Source organism: Macrobrachium rosenbergii, chromosome 6 (assembly GCF_040412425.1).
Source record: "Macrobrachium rosenbergii isolate ZJJX-2024 chromosome 6, ASM4041242v1, whole genome shotgun sequence".
Lineage (NCBI taxonomy): Eukaryota > Metazoa > Arthropoda > Malacostraca > Decapoda > Palaemonidae > Macrobrachium > Macrobrachium rosenbergii.
In genome coordinates, this window is record NC_089746.1 from 27477521 (window position 1) to 27499147 (window position 21627).

The following is a 21627-nucleotide window of genomic DNA, read 5'->3' on the forward strand; positions in this document are numbered from 1 at the left end:
AAAATATAAGGAAAATACATAAAAACCTTCTGTATGAAATAGTTTGTATCCAAAACCCATTCACAGACGTTGACTTCGGCGGCAGTGCTGTTTACTAATGGACTTATAAACACATCCTTTAAGTCTTTTAACTTGGTTGCAGTGCTAAAGGATATAATGTACATATTTTATGGAGGAATTTTAGTTATAAAATTAGCTTTCATTCAGATCAAAAAGTAATTATGCAAAATACAATAGTGCTATTCGGACATATTACCTTCAGCCAAGATCAAGTTGTCGACATTCAATGAATTTTCGCAAGATTTAAAAAAATTGAGTAGAGTACCAACTTGCCTTAATTTTTATGGCTTTTCATTTACCCAGAGAACAATCGGTGAGTTTAATGAGCTCTCTTCTTTGATCTTCGTAATAAAAAAAAAGTCATGATATTGCGCGTCTCAGGATTCGAAATTTCAAATATTTATTATCGATGTGGACAATTTGTTACGATCATCTTCTCCATCTGGCGCAGCCATCTGCTTGGCTCTCTCTCTCTCTCTCTCTCTCTCTCTCTCTCTTCTCTCTCTCTCTCTCTCTCTCATAATGGCTTTCATAAAAAAAGAACAACACTCATTCTTGTAAGCCTTTTATGTGATTCATAGAATGTTTCTAATCATGTGAGTAAATGATAGCCTAAAATAAAAATAAAGTGCAGTTTAAAACATGCAATCTGCTTAGCATAATATCTAGTTTTCATGACCGAAGGAGACTAATTCTTAAGAATCACCAAATTTCATTACAACGATGTGAAATACGGCAGCTGGAGTCCTCCATTAACTGGCGCATGATTGGCTTGTACGGAAGAGAATGGAAGAAGTGGCGGTGTTAATTTATGGCAGAATTGCGTTTACTACTGGTTTCAGTTCCATTATGCAGTCAATGGAATATAGTAGCACGCTTTTAACCACTGAATTTACAGAGAGTAGTTTGTACACAAGAGCGTAACTCTAACTGTTAAAAGAATGACAGGTTTTAACTCTAGTTCGTCATATTCAGCAACTGAAATATAACTGCCAATATAAGGGTAACTGCTGAGAGAGATCTTAATGAATAAAGAAAGGAACTAGATTTTCAAATAACCAGACAATCTTTCATTATATCTCCTAAGTTTGCACGGGCAGTGTAGCCTACATGCCCTGACATACTGTAATACAGTAGTTTCCGACAATGCTTTTGGAATAACTGACGGAACCACGAGCAATTTCATGGCTCAACAAACTTAAGGGAAAATGCAAAGGTGATGCGTTTAAAACTATTCGTTCCATCACAGACATCAAATGGTTGGATAAATTTTTTGTGCACGAAGTGCATTCGTAAGAAAACGTTTGTGTCATCTTTTCCTTTGTCTCCAGTTTTACCCATTTCTATATGAGGTTGCTGTTTCCTATCAGCCTTCTCCGCATTCCTCTATCCAGTGCATCCTGATTTCTTAAATGTTTGTGTCTATGTAAGCAAATTTAGGGAGATGGGTGTTTGTGTTACATATGAGACACAAACAAAGAATTTCCCCTCTTAATATATATCCATTATATTAAGCTTCTGAGATTCAATTATAAGAACAAAGTTACATCCAGGATAGATAAGTACGAGAGAGATAGAGAGACAACAGACAGGCAGAGAGAGAGAGAGAGAGAGAGAGAGAGAGAGAAACTATGCTTAACGTAAATAGCAAAAATGTGGGTGGCACTTGAAACTTAGTCCCACGGATAGGCCTACTTGTAAAACCGAGCAGTTTTCAACGTCTCTAGATGAAAAAGTTTCTTTAAAGTGAAAACATAAGACAGTGCTCATCTTTGTGCAAGTATTCTTAAACTTCAGATAGCAAATTATAACGAATAAGCTCTGCTGAAAACTAAAAAACGCAAAAATCGTCTGAACGATGTTAAAATTCTCGGTTCTATAAAATAACTTTTAAAAACAAAGCAAATCACAAGTTTCTGAGCCATAAGGTAGTATTCAGGCAACCAAATTCACGTCGCTACTGTTCTGAAGCTTTCACTCGCTATATTTCTTTTTATACTCTGAAGAATCCCTGAAAATGGGAACCTGAAGCTCCCAGATCTCTTCTGCGTTCAGGGGCGCACGTCTTCGCGAAGTGAGCTCCCATGGAGATTGACAATGAAATTAGACTTTTACAGAATAAATCATAGAAAGAGTCGGTAAGAAAATTAGGTTACATTTTTATCTATTTGCTAGTCGGTCACTGGCTGGAATAATTGGGCAACATACACAGTACATTTATAGATTTTTATCTATATTCAGTTTTTTTATTGATTCCAAAGTAGGCTAAATAACTTTTAGAGCTTTTATATCCTTGAAAAATAAATACCCATTATGCTGCTTTCAAAAGAGAAATATGAATATTCTCTCTCTCTCTCTCTCTCACTAAACGCATTTTCTCTCAGGTGGGGTTTCTCTTGAAAGTTAATCTTTTAGTTCGTAATCACTAGTTTGGGATAAGTTGCTAGCTGCATACCCCTATCCACACTGACGACCATCCACAATCGACATACTAACAGTTACGTAAACTACGGCTGAAGTCAACAGAGGCTCAATAAATTCCTTTTAAGAAACTGACCTGAGGCGTCAATATCACCATCTTCATAAACATTAGCGTTTTGTTGGTCCACTTGGCTGGTTGGTTAATTTAGATTAAGCCGCTTATATGCCGTCAGGAGACCTTAACTCAAGTGTGAAAGGGAGAAGGAGGCCTGGTGTGGACCTCTAGACACAATGAACCAACGTAGACTTGAAAGATTTATAAAAATATGAAAGATGATTTGTACCTCAAAATATTTGAATATGAGACCAAAATTAAATAATGAATAGAACAAATAAATAAATAGAACAGTGTTTTTTTTCGACCAGAATCCGTTTAATGGCAAAAGAACAACCTAGTTTCAGTTTGCAAATGAATGGCACGCTCCAATGCCTTATTTAGGAAGTACATACAACATACATCTGCTTTCTGCGATCTCGACTATTGTGTTTTCACCGATTCTCACAATATTTGACTGCAAACTAGAACTGTCTCGAAAATAAATCGATGATGCTCACAGTCAGTTAAATATTCTCGAATCTACTGATATGTTCCCTTCAGCCAACACACGAGAGGAGGAATAATGCAAAGTTCTAAATTCTCTCTCAGGCGCTGATTAAAGTCAACTCGCTCCACAACAGTTCCACACAACTTCATAGAAGTTCATAAGGCGAGAAAGGACGGATGTCTTCAACCGCCGAGATAGTCTCCTCACCTTCAAAGTTTGTTTTTATTGACCCTCGTTTAATATTCAAGCTGAATGGTAGGCTGGGTTTATTGCCCTCTCTCCCATCCGGTGCCGTGGATGATGGGGAAAAATTCTGAGTTAGGCCAGGCACTTTTACAGGGTCCGCCCCATCATTTGGAGGTGCTCAAGGGGTATACTTTACTTTTACTCAAGCCTTAATCCAATATGGTTAGCTTTTTACGAAGATCATTTTTATTTTTATGCCCACTTCAACATTTAAGCTTCAGGTTTAGCAACGCCTGTACACAAAACGCACTGACATGATACAGTACAAAATTTTCTTTTAAAAAAATTGTGACTACGGAAGGCGCAACTAATATAAGAATACACACACACACACATATATATTACAGTATTTCACTTTGTTTTATTATCAGTAAACTCTATTTTATCAGTTTTGTATCATACTAGACACAGTTATATTCATCACGATGTTCCGTTTTATATACAGCAATTTATGTTTTGGTGAATTAATCGCTGAAAGGTTTAGTGTTTGTTTCGTTATGTAAACTGTGCATGATTTAGAGCTTCTTCGCACAAAGTATGCTGAAATTCACCTCATTTCTTCCATCAGCAGTTAGTTCCTTATTAAACCTCGATTACCGTGAGTATTGTCCTCATTTTCCCTACTCATGACACCTTTAGACGTTAAGATTAAAACCTCAGGCAACACCATGCATAAACAATTCAATCAACCGATCAATCATTCCTCGTTTTCTTCACCTTTTATTTTTTGTGCGATAATTATTCATGTTATATAATTTCGGTAATATACATATAGATATATATGAGCTAAATTCGAACTCTCCCTTGTAAGTTTGAGCTGGGCCGGGGTGGAAGTATATAAGAGTGTTTCAGAAATCAAATTTGAAGATTTCAATTTGAAAACGTATCCAGTAATACTAAGAAATCTAGATGTTACGAGTGTTTTCATTTTCTGTTGATATAAATTATATATATATATATATATATATATATATATATATATATATATATATATATATATATATATATATATATATATATATATATATATTTATTTATATATATATACATTTGGAACAAATACCGGTTATCTAAAAGTTGCGTAAGAACTTTGAAAATGAAAGGAAGACTAGATTTTTGTCTACATGAACCTAAAGTAAACTAAAGACAGAATTGATATGGAGGCAATGTGATGTATGTTTCACAGAGAGATTGCATGGCCAAGACAGAGGTATGCATAAGTATCAGTATGTATAAGGAGGTTCAGTGTAAGGTTGATGATCCTTCTATTTAGGAAGCTGCTAAAGTCGTGGAAGTTTTCTTCACGTGGGATTCATCCACAATTACTCAGCTTATGTATGAATATGGCAGTGAATTATTTATCTTGGTCTATGTTTTGAAGTAACTCCACATCAAACAATTATTAGTTTGTATCAAGATTTTTTCGCTCTTCATTTTAGTAACGTGTTTCAGGCAACACGTACATTGCTCTTAAGACTTGGAAATGCCAAGAGTTGATTGTGTACAGTTCAGATAATAAGTCCCCTGACGAAAATCAGGCTCATACGTTAAACTGTTAACATAAACAATTCGTAACAATAGTTTGCCTTGTATATTTTGCTAGAGCAACCCATTGCTCTCTAATAACAGATTTCCAAAGAAAACGAGAAGGAAGAATCTGAAAAAAAAACTGAGGAAGGTGGGAAGAGAATTTAAAAGCTTCTCTGTAAAAGGAAAGCTATCACAAGACCGTACGTCGGACACTGCACCAAGAAGTTAAACAAATCCAAGAAACAGTTATTGATCTCTAACTAAATGCACCTGGACACCTTTCTACAAGAACGTCTGAGGTCACTTAACCTTTGGGCCGTTGTAAGGAGATGCTTTATGACGACAGTTTAATCGATTAGTGTTTATAGCAGTCAAAGCTTTGCTTTACAGCTATACTTTTCACACCAATGAAATGCTTTAGTTTTTCGGAAGAACGACATCTTCAGTCAAATGAAATGTTTACAAACAGTTATCAGAGGAAAGTGAGAAAATTTATCTCAAGATTTCTCTCTCAGACATTTCAGTTGTCCTTTCTTTCCTCCAGAGTAGCCAGTTTATCTCTAAATTCTTGTTAATAGATTCTATGTAAAGAATAAAAATATCAACATCTAATTTTCGAAAAAAAATTGCTATATTTAATTGCAATCACTGTTAAAGCTGCATTAACGATGTTAGGATACTGTAATTTGACATTTAGGCACATCACCACGAATTTGGTAGTTGAAAGATATCCGCTTTGAAGTTGGGCTACTTAAGAACGGTAGTTTAAGGCAATCAGACAGTGACTGCGATATGAGTTAACGAAAAAATTCACAATATACGATTAGAATAACTTTCTCGGCATAGTTTTATAAACAAAGGAATGTTCTAAGAGAACTCATAGCTTCACCTTTATTACGTAATGAAGATGCAAACATCCATATATATATATATATATATATATATATATATATATATATATATATATATATATATATATATATATATATAGATTGATAGATAGATATATATATATACATATATATATATATATAGATAGATAGATAGATTGATAGATAAAAGTTATATATACATATACATTTAGATAGACCACTGAGCTGATTAACAGCTCTCCTAGATATACATATATATACCCACATATATATGTATATATTTAGTAACTTCAAAATTACAATGTGGAACGACATCATGAAAAAATGTCTGAAACTTAGAGTATTGCCGTGACCGTTACAGGGTAAAATTTCAATCACTGAGACCCCGGGGACAGTGCCTCGGTTTACCTGAATTTCAGCTTTAAGAACCTGCACTCTTAAAGAAGAAACAAGGTGACCTACATGTACCTCTTGGTTTGTTGCCCGTGGTATTTTGTAATGTTAGTACTCAAGGTGATCTTGTTCATATATATATATATATGTATATATATATATATATATATATATATATATATATATATATATATATATATATATATATATATATATATATATATATATGTGTGTGTGTGTTTGTGTATGTGTATTTCTTTATATATACAAATATATGTGCAGATATTTATATATATATATATATATATATATATATATATATATATATACAGTATATAATATACTGCACATATACACATATATGTATATATTTATATATACATATATATATATATATATATATATATATATATGTACATATATATAAATATATGTATATATATATATATATATATGTATATATATAAAAATATATAAATATATACAATATATTTGTATATATATAAAGAAATGTTACTACACACAAATATACTGTGTGTATGTATGTATATATGTATATATATATATATATATATATATATATATATATATATATATATATATATATATATATATATATACAGTATGCTGTTTGGGCATATTTTCCCTCTTATGCCAAGTCAGTGGCATTGTTCGCAGATAGGTTACTGTCTTTTTATCAAGACGTTGAATTAGTCTGTACTTCATTTTCTCTCCAAGCAAGCTTCTCAGGAATAAGGAGAAATTATTCCACGTTTCTTTCCATTTACTTCCTTTGTCGACGGACCGTTACCTCCTTCATCGGCGACAACTTCATGACTAAATAAACAAACGGTCATACAAGTTTTTTTTATTACATGCTTGTAGTAATAAAAATCCTGTGTGCCAGTTTGTAATTTATCCTGTCGACTAGAATAAGTAAATGGAAAAGAAATATGAATAATTTCTCCTTATTCCTGAGAAGCTTGCCTGAAGAGAAAAAGAAGTATAAACTGATTTAAAGTCATGGTAAAATGAGTATCTAGGAACAATGATTTAAAGTCATGGTAAAATGATAGTATCTAGGAACAATATATATATAATATCAACATATATATTATACATATATATATATAATGTGTGTGTGTGTGTGTGTGAAACTTAGAGAAACAGTATTGTGCTTCTCAGCTATCTACAGAAGGATCCACAGTAATAATGTTGATTATATAGACGAAATGTATTTGTGTATATATTTACAAATACATTTAGTCTTTATAAACAAGATTATTAATGTGGATCCTACTGTAAAATATATATATATATATATATATATATATATATATATATATATATATATATATATATATATATATATTTATATATATATATAATTTATATATATATAATTTATATATATAAAGATATTATCAAAATTCAGCTGAGACAGAATAATAAATGCTCAGAAGCAGAGTAGAGGCTGAAATCCACCTCTCCATTCGAGATGAAAGTTTAATTGGTCCTCTAAGATCCTTTTCTATTTCCCTGGAAGAAGGAAATGGAGTGATATGGATCTAGTTAAACGTGAGTTATAAAAGTTCGCCGTCAATAAAAAAAAAAAAAAAAAATAGAGATAAAATGTTAATGAGCATCAAATTCTGGGATCTATTATTCGCACTATTTTTCATAGTTATCGTATTAAGAGCGACAGAGAATAAGGGTTGTAAAACAACGTTCATCTGGAAAAAATAGCAAAAGTCATACCTCTACCAGCCGTGAATTTGCCTACCATTCACAGGAATATTTCCATACAATATGGCGTCTAGTTTCACATTACGCCCACACACTTCGTCATCTAATAATATGTGTAAATAGGATTATGACACCTGAAACCTGCTCAGTTCCCTGGTAGATTCTCGCAACCACTCCTTCCCTCTTCCCTCCTTCCGTTATAACCTAAGAGAAGCCCTTTGCTCACCCTTTTCAACTGACGTCTTAAACTCATTCTCAAACCTGCGTGGGTGGTCACTTTTAACCACAAGGTAACTCCCGACGTTCCTGAAAGCAGGAAATGGCATGGAGCGTCTAAACAAACTCTATTCTCGAAAATTATATTGCAAGTATTGATAAGGTTTCTTGTACCCTATATCTCGTCAGATGCATCAGAAGAAACTAAGTCACTGGAAATGTATGAAACCTTTGACTCTGCTTCTTAACTCGAACGTCTTTCTCTGGTTTGGGATCACGCAATACTTTTTAATTCAGTACAAATACTCTGAATGACCACAAAGTTCCTGAAACTATCTGAAAAAAGGGAAGGTTAATTTTTCTGTCTTAAATGATCTAATTTACAGTGACCAATCTTACGCTTATCATTGTTTTCTCTATGCAGATTTGATATACAAGTTGGCTAGCCTTGGTTATACGGCACAAGTGTTTAGAAGTGGTTTAGACATGTGGAGAGAATGGAAGGCAAGTGGTAGGTGACAAGCATGTATAATTCTGAAAGAGCGGAGGTGGAATGATCAACCTTCTCCACAGGTTTATGCGGCGAATAATGTTAAAAAAAAAAAAAAAAAAAATCTGCGAAGTATTCCAGCTTTGACTCTGCAGTTATATGACCAATGTAGCATTGACTATTTCCTTGGTTTTTTTTCCTGTAGCCATCATGTGGACAATTGCCACACACACACACACACACACACACACACACACATATACACATATATATATATATATATATATATATATATATATATATATATATATATATATATATAGATGTATGTATATGCATATGTATGTGTGCGCGTCCGTGTGTGTGTGAGTGAATGTATGTGTTAAAGTATTTACTCGTGAAGTGTAAACCAAACAATGCAAAGCAGTATCACCAAATTCTGCACTCAAACGAGGTAGTACAGTAATGCTCACGGGCGCAGCCTGAATGAGTCATCATCTGAACCAAGCAATATTTAAATTAGACAGAAATAAAAACACTCAGCACTGACTTAGCATTCAATTCTGGGATAACAAGAGGCTCATAACAGTTAACAGCCATGTATTCCACTACTGCGAAGTTTCCATAATGAGCATTGTTTTTAAATCTTGACATTCAGAATGCCTTCTGTTTTTCCTGAACCTGGAACAGTAACGAAGGCGCATCTCGCCTTGTCTGTTCCATTGGAGATCTGGCGTTCGCGCAATAAACGAAATGCATCGCATATTATTCGAGTCTTGTTGACATTCATGTAACAAAATGATGTTCACGCTGCCATAAAATCGAACTGACGCACCAGTAAATTGTGTTTTCGTCGTCACCATTCGTTTCTAGTCAAACATTAATTATTCAGAACAAACAGTCCCGTATGCCAACACAGGAAACGGGTTTTCACTGCCAACCAAATTATTAATTTAATACTACTATGTAATATAGAACTAAATGACGATAATTCTTTCCGTACAAACACTGCAGTTATTTCCCAGCTTTGAAGCTTATTATCTACATATACAGATGAAAAACGCAAAAATAACATTTATAAACAGAAAAGGATAAAATATCATGCAGAACTGACCTATTAAGTATACCGTAATGCATTTTTTTTTCAGAATATTGATTGACTTTCAATGTTTTGGCAAAAACAATACAATCAAGAAGTACATTCTCATGCAAAACACAAACTGAGTTAAAACTCAAAAAGCGACGAATCGACACATTACGCCAAAACCGATCTGTTCAAATCAGAAGTCAAACAAAATGCCAATAAACTTGTAAAAAACAATATAATAAGAATAAGATGAAAACAAAGAAACTGGGAAGAAACTTACCGTCATTCATACGCAAACGTTGAATGTCGACTGTGGTAAATCCATTAGGAAGCACTAAATAATCCTTTCTTTATGACAAAGCACTTCGTCGAGAACTGCAATATTTTCAACAAGCCAAACGGAATTGTTTACTGAAGTTCAAATTTTCTGAATATTCATTAAAAATGCACAATACAGACACTAAAAAAAATCGCAAGATTTCTGGCTCTCCACACTCGACAAAAGGATGGTATTATTTACATTCTGGTCAAAATCTAGAAATATTGACTTTCACAATACGACTGTCTTATTCTTTCCAGGACGAAATTGTAATTTTGAGCAAAGTCCAAAAACTCTTACATTTATTCGGGTCAAAACACTTGGACGTAGAAATGCTATAGTTCTAGTACTACTGTTTGAGAAAACACCTGAGTTTCTAAGGAATCAACACGATGGAGATTCGACTGCAATTCGCAATATACACAGACATTTTAGGACAGATACCTTTGTACTATGAGTCGATGGAGATTTATGTCGTTCTGAGGATATGTACTGGAAGCTACGAGGAAATGGTTCAACTATCTATTGATGAGATGGGCGGCCGTTTTGATGATGAACATTATGGGTGGAGGACGAAAGAGTAACCTGCAAATACTGATTTCATGGAGTAAAATAAATTAAAAAATAATAATTAAATCTGATGATATTTGCAAACCACTTTTCAAGCATCACTTCGATCATTTCTGATAATAATTTCAAAATCGCTTCAAAACAATCAACTAAATCATTCTGAAGATCTTTTGAAACATCACTTTAAAACAACTGCTTGGGTATTTCTGGCACTGTTTTGGAAACCACTTCGGAACAATACTCCGTGATTTCTGATGTTTTTAAACTCACTTCAGGATTATTGCTTGATAATCATTAGCTGACACTCGATGGTAATAGATATTGGATACGCTTTGTATATTTTACATCGAGCATTTTTACCTATACTTCAGAGAATCAACTGAAATTTACTTTATATATATATATGTATGTATATATATATATATATATATATATATATATATATATATATATATATATATATATATATATATATATATATATATATATATATATATATAATCAAATATAGCATTTAAACACGATTTGGACATAACAAAAATCTCAGTCCATCTCAGTCATCCGCGTTTAAATCTCATGCGAATATTGGGAAACTGCTCAATGACTCCTAAGTAAGAAGACTGCTTGGTGTGCGAGGGGAAACGTCCGGGAACCAACAAACATGTCTCCCTTCAGTGCCACAGCTCACGCGCTACTGACACCCTCGGCCGAATCGGACCCCGCCCTCTTTTACTCTTACCCTCATCTCTCATATACAAATTCCCATTTTCTCTCTCCCCTTTCAAACTCAACCCTTATTTCTCTCCATCTCTCTCTCTCTCTCTCTCTCCCTTTCTCTTATTTTTTTTTCTCTCAGGTTCGCAATTGCGTCGGTCTGGCATTTAATGGAATGGAATCATTGATGCAGAACCATTCATTACTTTTATGAATGGGAATCAGAAGGTATCCAGCACCTCTCGTGAATTTCATGTTGATTCATTGATGAAAAATGATTTTTGAAGGTAACTTTCCTTCCAGAAAGCGCCTTCGCAAACTCTGCATCCACACCACGTGTTGGAAATCTAGTCCAATATTTGTTTACATTCGCTTCGGTTCTACCTCACTGGAAGTTGCCATTACACAGCCAACTAACTACCCGACATCGTGCCAGATAAACAGAAGAAAGAAACAACAGCTTTTCAGGAGTCACGTGCCTTCCTTAATAACTCAGCCGCCCCTTATAAAAGGGAAATGTTGTGGCTGGCTCCTTCTACTATTGTACTGATAACATAAAATTAGATTTGTATATAAAATCCGATTTCAGGTTATATTTTGCCTGTGCTTTTTTTCAGATGTAATAATAATAATAATAATAATAATAATAATAATAATAATAATTAATAATAATAATAATATTATTATTATTATTATTATTATTATTATTATTATTATTATTATTTTGTAATCTAAGGTTTACGATGCTTGCTTCATTAGCAAGTGAGTCGAGTTTGAATCCTGAAATTGTTTTGATAATTTGGGCACATGTCATTAAAACTTACAGTCTTTATTAACCTACTTAACCAGGTTTAGTTCCAAAGAGGAACCTTCCCTCTCAGGAGTAAAGTGTAGAGGTGAGGAAAAATAGTTATGCTTGGAAAAGGCACCCAAAGACCACATACCTTCTGAAGCTAATCTTCGTGAACAAATATTTCCTTTCCCCAGATAAGTTCGGTTGCCCGAATCCGGAAGAAATGTGGCAGGTAGAGGCATTTTCATAACCAAATGTGGTTACATTTTTCATCTAGGTCATGGATTTTGTTCAGAAATTGCCATAAAAACTGGAAAACCTTACTTATTTCGTAATATCAACAAAAATGAGAGAAAACGGATTCTCCCTAGGATGCGATTCGTCTCAAAAGCTAGGCAACTCTTTCTTGGACCTAAGCAAACTTTTATCAGATAATAAGTAACGTAATGGATTATTTTTCATTACCCCAAACCAAAAGTTTTTTCCTCTGGTATTCAGCATCCCAAGTCACTTTCATGAAGGAGACGTTGGCTTAACATTCCCTTCGCACATTCACATTTAGGCTTCCATAGACACTCCTAGTCTCTTCCCAGTCATTTGCATCTACCCTGCTACTTCTTTCTTTCTCCCCTATCTTTGCATTCCAATCACCTAGCTCACCCACCCTTCCATAGTCTTTAGACCCAGCCAGTTACATACCCATACTCACCAAACTTTCACTCTTACTCTTTTCGTTTCTGGACCATTTAGACTTAATATTACAATTAATCTCCAGACATCCCTCCCTTAGCTCTGCACCAATAACCTACCACAGATAAAACACACCTTTGTCTTTCCCTTTCGAGTGGACACTGCCCTTTCAACTTGTCTTACTAAGCGATAAAGGATTCGGCTTTCTCTCCTTAAGTAAATATTCATTACGTGTTTTTTCTTATCATTATGTATATATATATATATATATATATATATATATATATATATATATATATATATATATATATATATATATATATATATATATATATAGAGAGAGAGAGAGAGAGAGAGAGAGAGAGAGAGAGTTCTATCACATGAATAAGAACGTGGTATGAAATATATATAAACAGAGCATTTGACACAGACATATATAAATAAAACATGAATAAATTTATGTATACACACATGTGTGTGTATGTATATATATATATATATATATATATATATATATATATAAATATATATATATATATATATATATATATATATATATATATATATATATATATATATATATAGAGAGAGAGAGAGAGAGAGAGAGAGAGAGAGAGAGAGAGAGAGAGAGAGATGGATATAAAATTAATGTTAATATAGGTAGCTCTAACCTAAACCTTGATGGCAGTCACATCCTCTAAGGCAGACAAACGTAAATGTACATAAGTAATGAGTGTAGGTAGATTTATCAAATCCTAAATTTATTCTAGAAGAAGATACTTTAAAAAAACTGTATTTCCTAGAAACTTGGAGGTAAGAAAAAAAAATAGTTCCCATAAACTTCGAACGCATACTGGAACCCGATGGAAATCTAGTGGAATTACCTTTAGCAGTAACTCCTTGACGGATAGTCGAACAGACAGTAATTGACCTTACAAATAAATTAACTTGACGCACTATGAACTTTTCGTTCCGACTCCCGAGGTAGCATTTTGTTTCATAAACTATAATTAAAACGCCAGATGATTTTTTTAACCGATATCAGTTACCAGCAGAGTCAACTGTTTTTGTGAATTTTTACTAAAGATAAAATCATGAATACTTTTCCCCTTGAAAACGATTACCCGCAAAGCACAAGAATGAACTGTTGTTTCGTTGACTGGTGCCATTTGAAACGGCAATAAATTTCAATAGTAGTTAAACTTTATGGGAAGATGCCCTTCGAAAGGAGCTCAGGTATTTCGGGCTAGTTCTTGTGCCTCTAATCATCGCCGACAAGCCCATTGCCCAATTCGGCGCTTGCCACTTAAGGTCAGCTGACTTCTTTCGTGAAACTGATTTTCCACTTTCAGTGCAGTGTGCTCTCGTCCGCATAGCGCTCCTAAATCAGATACATACATGGAGTCCAAGGACATGAGCCAGGTTATGTTGTATTCACCAAGAACTTCAGACTTTATTTCTGCAGGAGTAAATTCCGAATTGAGCAAGAATCCCCATTACAGGAACCAGCTTATGTTGGCCTCCCCACGGACTACGAACTTTCCTACAGGAGAAGTGTTTTTCATGAACTGGATACCCCCTTCAGTGGAAGAATTCGTTCTTATGAACTGGGGTTTACAAAAGAAAGTTTGTGTCTTCTACCATCCAGGTGGTACTGTGTATTACTATTACCCTCCTCTTGATGGTGTTTATTATATCGTGGGCTTCGATGGGAATTTCTACGGTACTGACGGCAAACCGCAGACTACTGAATACCCAATCTGGAGGGCGTGTTTACATCCAGGCGATGATTCATCAGATACTTCGAACTACTTTCCAGGTATGGCAGCAGGTAGTGCAGGTCTGTATCCAGGCGAAGAGCTTCCCGCTGGAGGTCCACCATATTATTTGAGGAACGGTTCAGGTGGGGCTGCAGCTAATACTATACGGAGAACTGGTGGATATCCATGTTAAGAACCTGCCACTGATGTCCGACTTTTCGTGTACCTCTGGTGGGGCTTCAGGTAATGCCGTTTCCAATGCATCAGCGCTGATGACTTGAAATGTTTAAAAGCTACGAAAATTTTTCGTTAAATGACGACTTTTCATCCGTTACTGTCAACTGGACACAGATGAGGTGCAGAAATAGACAAAGTCGACGAAGAGCTCAACGAGAACCCGTCACTGGATTCCTGGAGGGATTTCTTGGTTCTGTCAGGATTTTTCCAGAAATATGATGTTTTCTTTAAAGCAACTGACGTTCTGCCGTTACACCCCAGTGAAAAGACTTTATTAGAAATATTTGTTTTATCTGTGCTTGTGATTTTTATGTTTATCTGAAAACCAAATCAGTCTTTCGATTTTTTATTCTAATGGCTAACGATACTTATTTTATAATCTGTAAACTTTTCAATTTATTTTAAATGTAGGAAGTAGACAAAGCTGCTTCATTTAAGGTTTACAGTGATTTTAAATATATCAATTTTACTCGTAGGTGCTTGAAAAGACATAGTTAAAACTTTTCTGTTAGTTTTAATGTTCAAACATATCTGGTGGTTTTTATGTTACTCTATCAGCAGACAATATAAATCTTTGAACAAATCTTGTACATTTCTATTCCTTGTATACGATTTTTTTGTAACATCCTAATGAATGTTCTCTGAACTTTAGCATATAATGCAAGTTTAACAATTTTCAGTTTTTTTTTTTTTTAACTTGTGGTCAAATATTGTATCTGAGCTGAACTATAAGACCAATGGCACTCGTGATAGATTGAGTTCGCATTTGCGAAAAACTGCTCCCGATAAAGATTAAAGATTGTCTATTGCCTGGTGTCGGTTTCCACATAAAGTGCACAGTAATAACCATTCAAACTGCACTTTACTTTTTTGTTTTATCATGTCTTGAATATTTCTGAATGCTTTTTGTTGTGATTACTTGAATGAGGCAGTTGGTCATTTACGAAAGTGTCTTCCCAATATAAATCTAGTAGCATTTTGTCTTTGCAACATCAACGAAAAGAGGAATCACTGAATGAAGCTTGTTAATGGAAGCTGTCATTCTGATAATTATGGGAAATATACCTTGTTAACCACCTGCTATAATATGGCTTCTGTATCAAAGAAGGGACCTGCTTAACCGCCAGAGGCCGACCATTGTTGGTGATCTACTTCCCCAGAATCCTGTTGTCCAAAGATCGTTATATTTCGAGTTGTTTCTCGGCCTTTAAGCCTTTCTTGGCTACTAAGCTAACAGTATATCCCGGTTTTCTTAACGAACATGCTTGAACTTGAAAGATTTGCATTCAAGTATATACAGCACTAAAGGAAATTTGCCTATCGTGCCATTGTTCTGTAATCATTTCACTTTCGTTTACGTAAAATTCCTCTTACTGACTAAATGCAGTAACTTTCAGTATCTAACGCATAAAGACAAGAGTAATTGTACCTGCTTATAATTCGTTTTATTTTCCGATATGCATACAATTTGAATACAGGTCATAAGCTTCAAACGTTGGCTTTATAAGAAATAACAGGTCGTTCGCCAATATGCGTAAGGTTTTGTCTTTGTTGTGTCTACACTACTGCAGTGCTCTTTTCCTTGTTACTGGACGGGTCAGGTGTCATCGTCTTGCTGCCGTTGTGAACAGTACTTGTCTGCAATCAAAAATAGAGGGTTAGGGGGTACTTTAAAAAACCAGGTGCATTTTCATGCCTCAACCCCACCTCTATTATAACTGGGATTAGAGGTTTTTATTTCAAATTTGAGTTTAGCATTATTATTAGAGGTTTTTATTTCAAATTTCCTTCAAGCACCTATTATAACTTTGCAGTTTATTATGTAAATTAATCAATATCACCAACGCAAAGATGTAGAGACTATATATGGAAAGAGTAAGAAACGGACTAACCTTAGCAGTTCTGAAATAAAAGGGAAAAAAAAGACCATTAGATGTCAATTGGAACGTGTAAATAAAATAACTAAATTGACTTATAAATGAAGACTGTTAGACAATGTGGTATTCATACTGAAAGAAAAGAATGCCATAAGGAATTCACAGAGGTTATTGTCATTATTCGTAAGAAAATACTCTGTTCAAGACCAACAGTTGATAGTTTAAAGGTCACTAATGAGCGGCGGAGGCAAGGACAGGCTACTGGGATGTCGCACAATGTCCTAGTGGTCTTACATATATAAATTGATAAGAGCTTAAATCACCTCTCCGCCAAAGCTAGGACCCTTTATATATACTGTATATATATATATATATATATATATATATATATATATATATATATATATATATATATATATATATATATAATTATATATATGTATATATATATATATATATATATATATATATATATATATATAATTATATATATAATGTATATAATATATATGTATATATTATATATATATATATATATATATATATATGTATTATATATATATAATATATATATATATATGTATGTATATATATATATATATATAATATACATATATATATATATATATATGTGTGTATATATATATATATATATATATATATATATATATAATGAAGATATGTATATGGAAAATTTTGCAAAGAAATATACATTACTTAATTTAGCATTCGTATGTGCGTTTGCTTTCACACATATATGCACCGAATCATAAACCTATTTTTGAATAGCTAAATCTCAAAAGTGCATACGTCAAATATGTAACTCATTTACTTACTTCAGGATAGCGCTATGGAGGACCAGGGTGAGCAGTGGTGAGAAATGAAATCAGTGAATTAGTTTTTAGATTTCTATAATTAATGGGACAAAACGTAAATCATGGCTTTTTTTATTTATTGAAGCAATTTTTTGTCTATGGTTATCATTTTCAATTCTAACTTTGGTGTTACTTGAAGCCAAAATACTTTTAACCAAACTATATTTAAAAACAATCTTAACTCTTCTTTGTACGTTAGTTTCGAAGTGATAATGCTTATCATTTTTAGGTAACCTTAATTCATATACATCATACTTATTTATTTTGGAAATAATAAGCTAGTAAGAGGAATCTTAAACAATCAGCTTTTGAAAGTTACACATTCTATATATTTTGGTTTTGTAATTAATCATTTATATTTTCAATATTTCTGTTCTTTTCTGGGATCATTTTTTCGTTAGCATAAACTTTTTTCAAACCGGTTGACATAAGTTTAATGTTAATATTAATATGTCCAGAAGTTTGAGGTACTCCGCAAGAAAAAAAAATTGCTGATATTGGCTTTCATGATCATATCAGATACTTTTCTCTGTAATCCTAGTCGCGTATTCGGTATATGAAATCTGATAAGAGAAAACGACAAAAAGAGATCCAAAATCGGGGACGTTGTAGTGGAAAAGGTGAATGTATATCTTAAATGTCATACCCTTTTGCAGCCGGAGCCAAAACTGCTGAATGAAAATTGACTTTGAATTTAAAGGTCAGTTTTATAGTTCTTATAACATTCATTGCAACCGTTAGATCCTAAACAACAATATTTTATTCCCAGTAGGGAGGTAGTGGCGACAGTGTACCTCATGCGGTGCACTGTAGGCATTACTAAAGGTTCTTTGCAGCGTGTCTTCGGCCCCTAGCTGAAACTCCTTCGTTCCTTTTACTGTACCTCCTTTCATATTCTTTCTTCCATCTTACTTTCCACCCACTCCTAACAATTGACTCATAGTGCAACTGCAAGGTTTTCCTCCCGTTACACCTTTCAAACTCTTACTGTCAACTTCCGTTTCAGCGCTGAATGGCCTCACTGGTCCCAGTGTTTGGCTTTTGGTCTAAATTCTATATATTCAACGACAATATTGGGTCATAGCAGTTCTTTTTGGTACATTAAGCCTATGGTTACTTACCCTGCAATTCTGATGGCATTTGGGAAAAGAGGAAAAGATAAAGATTAAAATGTTTTAAAAAACCGCCAAGGTCATTTGTTTATGATTATAGCTATCTAATGTTCCGGTTGAGTATTCGGTCAAGTATTACTCTCCCATAAGACTAGTACAGCCCTCTCTCTCTCTCTCTTGGTGTCAGTGACCTTAGCAATTGTGACGCAAGAAAGGCCCCAATACTTGATTAATTAATCTCTCTCTCTCCGTTAAGAGCTTATAATAGCAAGAATGTTAAAGATTAATGTAAGAAGCTTTAGCTGTTATCTGGCCAGCCCTATCAGAGCTGAAAGTCAGCTCAGTGGTCTGGTTAAACTACTTTAATACTACTTTTTAGCTGTTATCTTGTTTTATCAGCAGCGATCAGAAATGATGCTTTTGTCCCTTATTTCATTCCAGATATATATATATATATATATATATATATATATATATATATATATATATATATATATATATATATATATATATATATATATATATATATATATATATTATAATATATATATATATATATATATTGTTGCCTTTGATGGTGCCATTGCTATTGCTGTTATTATTGAATTATAACTTGTGTTCATATATATATATATATATATATATATATATATATATATATATATATATATATATATATATATATATATATATATATATATATATATATATATATATATATATATATATATATATGTGTATATAACTTACCTTCTGTTATCCCAAATCCATAATGGGCATGATACGGCGTAGAAATGAAAGAAAGTATCTATTACTATTACAAACTATGAGTTCCTATCTGTCTTTACTGCTAACATGCAACATGTTTACCTTTGTTAAAAACACACAGACTATATATATATATATATATATATATATATATATATATATATATATATATATATATATATATATATATATATATATATATAATGTATATATATATTATAAATATTTATAAAACGTACAGTATGAGGTTATTATGCCTTAAATTGTATTTTTATTCAATGCTTTAATTCATAAAAAGACATTAGATTCTGTGTAAACTGTATTTCTTCTTTAATAAAACAACAAATACCTTTTATATAAATGTGATGTAGTGGGCAAAGCAACTTCAGCACATTATTCACAACGAACTTTTATGGATATCAATATCGCACAGATATATTAAGCTGTGGCTTCCAATTCGAACTTTTCGAAAACTTTTAACCTTTGCTCCCCATAACCATGACGCAGTATATTTTCTAACCTTATTCTATGTCCAGGCTAAAGCATAAATAATGTCTAAACAATAAAGAATATAAGCAAAAATACTGTTAGGAAATAGGTATTACGTATTTTCGACAACGGAAGGTAAAAGTAAAATAATAATGATAGTTTCATCTCATGGTATCATTTTCTGAGATGTTAATGCTAAAAGGATTCTTTGACGCTCAGCAAAACTTTGAAATTGTTCAAATGATACTCACGAGGTATCCGTGGTTAATCTGAAACAGAAATAACGTTATTATTCAAAACAGAAGAGGAATTATGGTTAACTAAGCTTTGCTGTTACTCTGTGTCCTTAGGAAATTGCCACAGAGTGGGATTAACAGTCAACTAAGTTTTCCATTGTTCTAAATGTTAAGAAAGAGACTAGAGAATATGTTTAACAATCAAATGTAATTTTTAATAACGCTAAGCATTGAGGAAACTGTCACAGCAAAGTATTGATAATAACACAAGCTTTGCAATTACTCCAAGTATTGAGGAAATTAATGCAGAATGGAATTAATAACCAACTAGGCTTTGCGAATACCCTACATATAAGCATTGAGTAAACTGATGCAGACTGAGATTAACAATCAACTAAGATTTGCGGTAACTCTCAGTGTGAAGCGAAATAATGCAGAATGAGACGAACAGCCGCCTCAGCTTTGCAACTGACTGTGGAGTTATGAGAGACCTCTGCAGGAACTGCACGACAGTTGCGATAATGCATACATGCATGAAATTGCAGGATGACCAGTATCTTTAAGATAGAATATCAATTAGTACTTTGTTGAATGGGAGGAGAGTACACCCATGACAAAAGAAGTGAAAACATGTATATCAGGATGCAGTTCATTACGTCAAAGTTTGGATTTGTTAGTTCACCTTACGAAAAATAAAAGTAGGTCTGGAAATAGAAAGCTTTATCAAAGAAAAACATATTTACTACCGTATTGCCTACCCAGACACAAAAATAAGTTGATTTCATATTATCTAAGAAAGCCTTGCACTCGCGCTCATATGGTAATATCATTTCTCATGCTTCTTTCTTACAGGACACTACATGGATTAACACAGTGTAACGAGATACTTACTGCTCCTGGGCTAGTCTGTGAAAAATAATAAGACACATTTCATCAGCTGCTGTTTGTTAACGTAGAGTTCGATTCTAATTGATTAAATTATCCACTGGGTATGACCGTAACTGCATACATGCGTGCATAGTATTTCCCTTTATGTAGCGTCTTATATTTCCTGACTAATTAATACTGGAGTGTTACAGTGACCTTCCAACCAAGGTTATACACAATTGCTTGCTAGATAAAGTTTAATGAGACGACACTGACCTTGACTAAAGAAGCGAAGGTTTGGAAGCAGCCTCCATTATCAGTGAAAACGCAACTTTTTGTTGTGATATACAACACCAAATGTTTCGAATACTCAAATATACCTGAGTTTTTTTTCAGGCTGTACAAAATCCCAGTGGTTTTATAGCAATTTTGTGTAAGAGAAACTAAACCTGATTATTTAAAGCGAAAATCTTTACCCATTGTTAACTGGACACTGGGTGATGAGATCAACCTTTTACATGATCAGAGGCATAGACGCAAATATTATAAAATTCATGACATAAAAAGCTACAAATCAATATCCTTTTATTTTGTTCAACAACGTGACGATTCTTTTCATGAGTAATTTTTGGGTAAGACATGGATTTGATTCTC

At 33.3% G+C, this 21627-nt stretch overlaps 1 protein-coding gene across 1 annotated transcript in view; it reads right to left on the reverse strand.

Annotated features, from left to right (window-relative positions):
* Positions 1–16306: 16306 nt before the first annotated feature.
* Positions 16307–21627, reverse strand: part of LOC136839817 (uncharacterized) — an 8424-nt gene continuing 3103 nt past the window's right edge. Inside the window, exons 3-5 of the mRNA XM_067106146.1 lie at positions 20998–21012; positions 20122–20139; positions 16307–16387 (exon numbers count right to left, since the gene is read on the reverse strand). Coding sequence (XP_066962247.1) covers positions 16307–16387; positions 20122–20139; positions 20998–21012 — 114 coding nt within the window. The remainder of the gene's footprint in view (positions 16388–20121; positions 20140–20997; positions 21013–21627) is intronic.